We start from the raw sequence: 5,322 nt of genomic DNA, 5'->3' as shown, positions 1-5,322 counted from the left end.
TCTGGCAGGACTCCAGGGGTCACTGGTTCGAAACCTGCTCCGGGCAATGTTCTTTTCCTTTTTTTAATTTTTTTCTTGATTTTTTACTGGAGCTTTTATGATCCAATGTTTACATTTATCAATATAAAGCATTTAATGAATAAGTTAAAAAAATGCCAAAAATCTGTGAAAAGGCCCCTTTAAATGTTACCTTCCTGTTTTCGCTTAAAAGTTGAACTATTACGGTTAATATGTTTACGTAATTTGATAAATAATAACCAGTCAATAAATGTCATTGTCGCTTGTTTATATCCAAGAATGTGTACACTTTATTATCACAATTCGGTTAATAAAAAGGTGTTGTTCCGTTAATAAAACATGGTGTTGTTGTATTATGATAATTTTTTAAATCATATTTATTTTTTGTTATCAATTCATTTAATTTTTTTTTAGTTTTGGACTTTCGGGTGGAAGGAGCAATGACATGGGCAGTGGGATATCCCCCTTCACTCCGATCCCCTAGTGTTGATTTAACAACATCGGAACCATGCTTCAATTCTTTTACTAGTTTGTCAGTGTCCAAAGTCGAGGGGACTTTAGTGTACAGGTAAAACTAATAGATAATCACTTGACTATGTGCCAATTGACAAAGGGGAACAGTTGCACACACCATTTAAAACTTCAATCGTGAATTAGCATCGTATTCGTACAAACGTAAATGAAGACGACAGAAATACCAGTTCATATATAGCAAGAAAGTGTTTCTACCATCGAAGTTTTATAATGTTGAGCGTTATTTGCCATTTATTACACCTCACAATATCTTTCACCAAGCAATAAATGTGCTATATCGTGTAAATCGACCGACATATTACCCGTCTAAAATGTAAAACATTCACTGAAACAGTTTCATTAAAGACAAGGCATGCCTGCTGTATTTGAGTTTGGTCCACGTACATACTGTTGGTTGTCTTTTCTATGGACTTTATGAAGCGTTCGGAAATAATTGGCCATTAACAAAAACGCTAACCATTGATATCGAAAATCATCATTCGGAATAAATAGCTCATTGCAGTTTTGGCAAGGGCGTTAACGCAACAAGGGCGAATTAAAGTGTGCAGTAGTTACCTATCTTGACGCAATTGTTCGCTAACCGAATATTATAGAACAACATACCCTGCCGCTGACATTTATATATGGCTTTGTTAAAGTGCCGTTAACAAGAATAAATTAATTTCTTTACCGGAATGAGCATCATGAATGGTTTTCCGTTCAAGATAAATATTGTTTCGCTCTGTCGACTTCTGGAATCAAACGGCGAGAAAGCGAGATCAAGATACGAAGAGCGAATTAACGATGCGAAAGCACGAGATCACGTCGTGAGAACGAGTTATAACGATTCGTGATAACAATGGAGATTTCGTGTATTTTCATCTTTTTTTCGCGTTCTTGACGTTGTGAATTCAAAGGTCGACAATTTCAAACAGGAGGCAATATCACGTTATTCGTATCGCATGATCGCAAAATTGCATCGTGATCCCGCATCGAATTGTCTTACATACGTTTCTCAAACTCGCAAACTCGCTTTGGGAATACGAATTACCGATCTGTGAAGTAATAATTCCGTAATCAATGACATGATGAAATTATGAAGCTATATTACATATTGTTACTATAAATTGAAACAAAATGACGTCGCGAACAGGCCGTTATTCAAATTTAGCGGGCCAATATAAATTATAAAATAATTATAATAAATTTTAAAATACACATGTAATAAAATCGGCCCAGCCGCATTTGGCCGTCGGGCCGTCATTTCGGCAGCGGGCCGATTATAGAGGTCCGGCCCAGATTTGCCGTGTGTTATTGTCTAAATATTTGATATATGAAGGCTGGAAATATAAGTAATAAAAGTGGGGCAACATTATGTTGCTGTCTGTGTTTATTCACAATTATGTTTCTAATCCGGGTCCAATTGCGGCAAGAAAATGCGGTGGTAGAGCGGATTGGTGTTGTAGTGCTCAGCGGGCAAACTATTATTAGTATCTTAGTCAACATACTAAGTAATTATAGCAATATTTAACCCTTAATATTAAAGTGTTCAACACGATGTTTACCAGTATTTCATGTTATAACAATAATGCATGGAAAAGTGTCTGCATTATGCATGAACTATTTGAAACTGTATTATTCGATAGATTTATCCCGGTCCTGATTTAATTTTCGCAAATTATTCAAAACATACAAAACAAGGACAGTCATCAATTCAACCGACAACAAACATATACAACTCACAATGGTGGTGAAGGGGTTCAAAAACAAATGATATGTGTTGAAAGTAAGCTGTTTTTTTCTGTTCTTTTTTTATGACTATCGATGCTTTATTTTTAAAGAAATACATAAAATCATTGTCAATAAATTGAACGCTTCAATAAATATTTTACATTATTTTATTGTATTTCTCGCTTTATTGACTTTTATGATTGTAGATAAATAAACAAAACTAATCTTTTGAAATCCATCCTTAATACACGCTTAAACAAAATCGGTTGTTCCTCACAATAAAGCGATTTAATTCGAATCCGTTTAGTTATTTTGTTTCATAAAACAAACCGTATTAATACAGTTGTCATGTGCTACGTACATGTATAAATTTGATTGTAGTCTACGCGTTGTACAAAAGTTCCCATATCCAATACGAATCAATAATAATTATAAATATATAATTATTATAGTGGAATCCAAAAAACTATTATAATAAAACTTAAATTATTATGCATTATTTACACATTTGGCATGCAGACGTTTATAGTGCGTCATGAAATTATACAGGTTTTATATTGAAAGTCAATATAATTATAATATGACATATATTCGCATGTGTAACAGGAAGACGGGATTTCAAAGTTCATATCACAATCTCGCGTATTCGAGTCATGCTCAGACGAGATCATGTAATCACGATTCCAGATCGCGATATTATGATCGTGATCTTGCATCGTTAATTTGCAATTTTGTATCGAAATATGTTGATTCCGCATCGTAATATCGCGTTCTCGCCCATGCTATTTAAAGGAAGATGGAGCGAAATAACGATGTTAGGTTGGAATATTACGATGCTTAAGTTCTATTAAATTAGCACATTACACTATCGTAATATTAATAACGCGATTTAGCATAGTGTTTCGTTGTTTAGACCTCTTAATACACAAGGATTACGCGAAAACACGATGCGTATACAAGAGATTACCGTGCGGAATCATTATATTATCGCGATCTCGCGTTCTCAATTCACTATCTCGTGTTCTGATATCTTCAGCTTGCTCCTTTCTATTGTATATTCGCGCCCACGCCATTCCGACCGAGAGGTTTGCGGAACAAAAAGTGGAAGTAACGAAAAATCGTAGTATATTATGGTCGAACGCGCGTGGTTGGAATGAAATATATAATTTATAATTACAGTATAATATAATCACAGTGTCATCATAACTATTGATTGTGTGACATTACAGAAAACTGCTTTTCCATGATATATCTTTTCTTACAGTTGTATTTCTTGGAAACATTTTGAACGGTGGCTATACATTATAACTTATAATTGGTATGTTTTATTTTTCATGAATATAGTTGTAACATTTTATGTTTACAGCTTGCTGTCTCAGAATCCCAATGGTGATTTTTATATACACGTATACAGAATAAAGTGTACTGAGTCTGTCCTTAGATCCAACGGCTACTCGAGTTATACCCTAAACGTGAGGTTAGTATGTAATTGTTCCACAAACAGCTTACACTTAATCATGGTACATTGTCAAGAACAGTGGCCCTTAGTTATGGTTTATTCAATATATACAATGGAGATACAGTCCATGATTAAAACATATTAACATATATAAAGGCATGTCATGTGATCAGTATTGACTTTCATAAATTGTTTTATAAAGTATCAATTCATGGAAAGGTCCAAGACATTTTGATGACAGCTTAAATAATCTATTTAACAATTCTATAACGATTACATAAAAAACAACAAAGACTAATCTGAAAAAGAGCGAAAAGTCAGGTTTGAGTAATGAATTATATACAGTTAATCAAAATAATATGTATATTATGTATTATTATTAATTTCCTAATATCATCGTATAAGGAACGTTCTAATAGAAAATGTTGTTTATCCTCAAGAACATTGCAATATTGACATTTTCTATCTAGAAAAGATGTAGCTTCAGGTTAATACAATCTGTCAGAATCGATTTATAATCTATGAGATGAAACCCTTAATCTAAAAATATAAGATCTAAACAAATTTATACTAAGTTAGATCGCAGTGGTGTATTTGATATGATGTCCGCATAGCGATCAGGAGGTCTTTGGTTCGATCCCCACTCGCCGCGACTGTCGCGCAAAATATCGTGCGTCGCCGCGACTGTCGCGCAAAATATAGTGTATCGCTTCGTGTGCCGTGTGTCGCCCTTGATGGAAGTAGGGCGATATTTATAGATGGCACTATCTGGATTCCGCAGCTTATAGTGAATTTTATTTTAAAATCACGTTTAAACTGCAGTATCGAAAAGTATCCGACTCCCCATGTAGTTAACGTGCTTGTTTACTTTGTTTCAGCGTAGCAGATGACGTCACAACACTTTATGACACCTTTAACGTAACCATTTTGGGTTTACCAAGTAAGCCAAAGTACTGATACGAGTATTTTTTATCCGACATGTATCTGATATTCAGATAACGATCACAATTATCGTTGCTATGTTTAGGGAAACAATATATTTGGTATTGATACGAAGCATCATACAAATACAAATGTTTGTTTAAGATATAATATTTTTTTAATCATGGTTTGTTGTCGAATAACCCACAGTAAGGAGTAAAGATGCGTATGAATTAAATCACCAGTGCGAAGCACGAGTGATTTGATGAAACGCATCTATACTCCTTACTGTGGGGTATTCGACAACAAACCATCATAGAAAAATATTTTTTCGATTCTAACACGATTCTGATTGATTTGGTTAAAGCTTACGGACGTGCACTATATTTTTTAATACGCCGCCCTTCTTAGTACAAAGTTCACTATTTTGTTACACCATTGATTTGTACAAACACATGACGTCGTTTTCCTTCATAAATATTTTGACGTCACTTTCATTCAGAACAACACTCGTAAAAACTAAATGACGTCACATCTATTGATGCTTCTTAAAAGCTGACATGCTATGAATGTTTTTTTTTAATTAAGTTTCCTAACAAATAACATTCTTTGTAGGCGTGGTTATGCCACTTATCACCAAATATACAATTTTTTGTTTTATTACATTTATATACATGCTA

General features: G+C 34.0%; 1 protein-coding gene across 1 annotated transcript; it reads left to right on the top strand.

Moving 5' to 3' along the window:
* The first annotated feature begins 435 nt into the window (after positions 1 to 435).
* Positions 436 to 4,693, top strand: LOC127843736 (uncharacterized). The gene is made up of 3 exons (XM_052373479.1): positions 436 to 586; positions 3,629 to 3,739; positions 4,600 to 4,693. The coding sequence occupies exons 1-3, from the start codon at positions 459 to 461 to the stop codon at positions 4,676 to 4,678; spliced, it is 318 nt and encodes a 105-aa protein (XP_052229439.1). The 5' UTR covers positions 436 to 458; the 3' UTR covers positions 4,679 to 4,693.
* The last annotated feature ends 629 nt before the right edge of the window (positions 4,694 to 5,322 follow it).

The sequence above is a fragment of the Dreissena polymorpha genome, chromosome 9, assembly GCF_020536995.1.
Source record: "Dreissena polymorpha isolate Duluth1 chromosome 9, UMN_Dpol_1.0, whole genome shotgun sequence".
NCBI lineage: Eukaryota > Metazoa > Mollusca > Bivalvia > Myida > Dreissenidae > Dreissena > Dreissena polymorpha.
The sequence above is the reverse complement of the archived record's forward strand: the minus strand, read 5'-3'. Positions and strand labels throughout refer to the sequence as shown.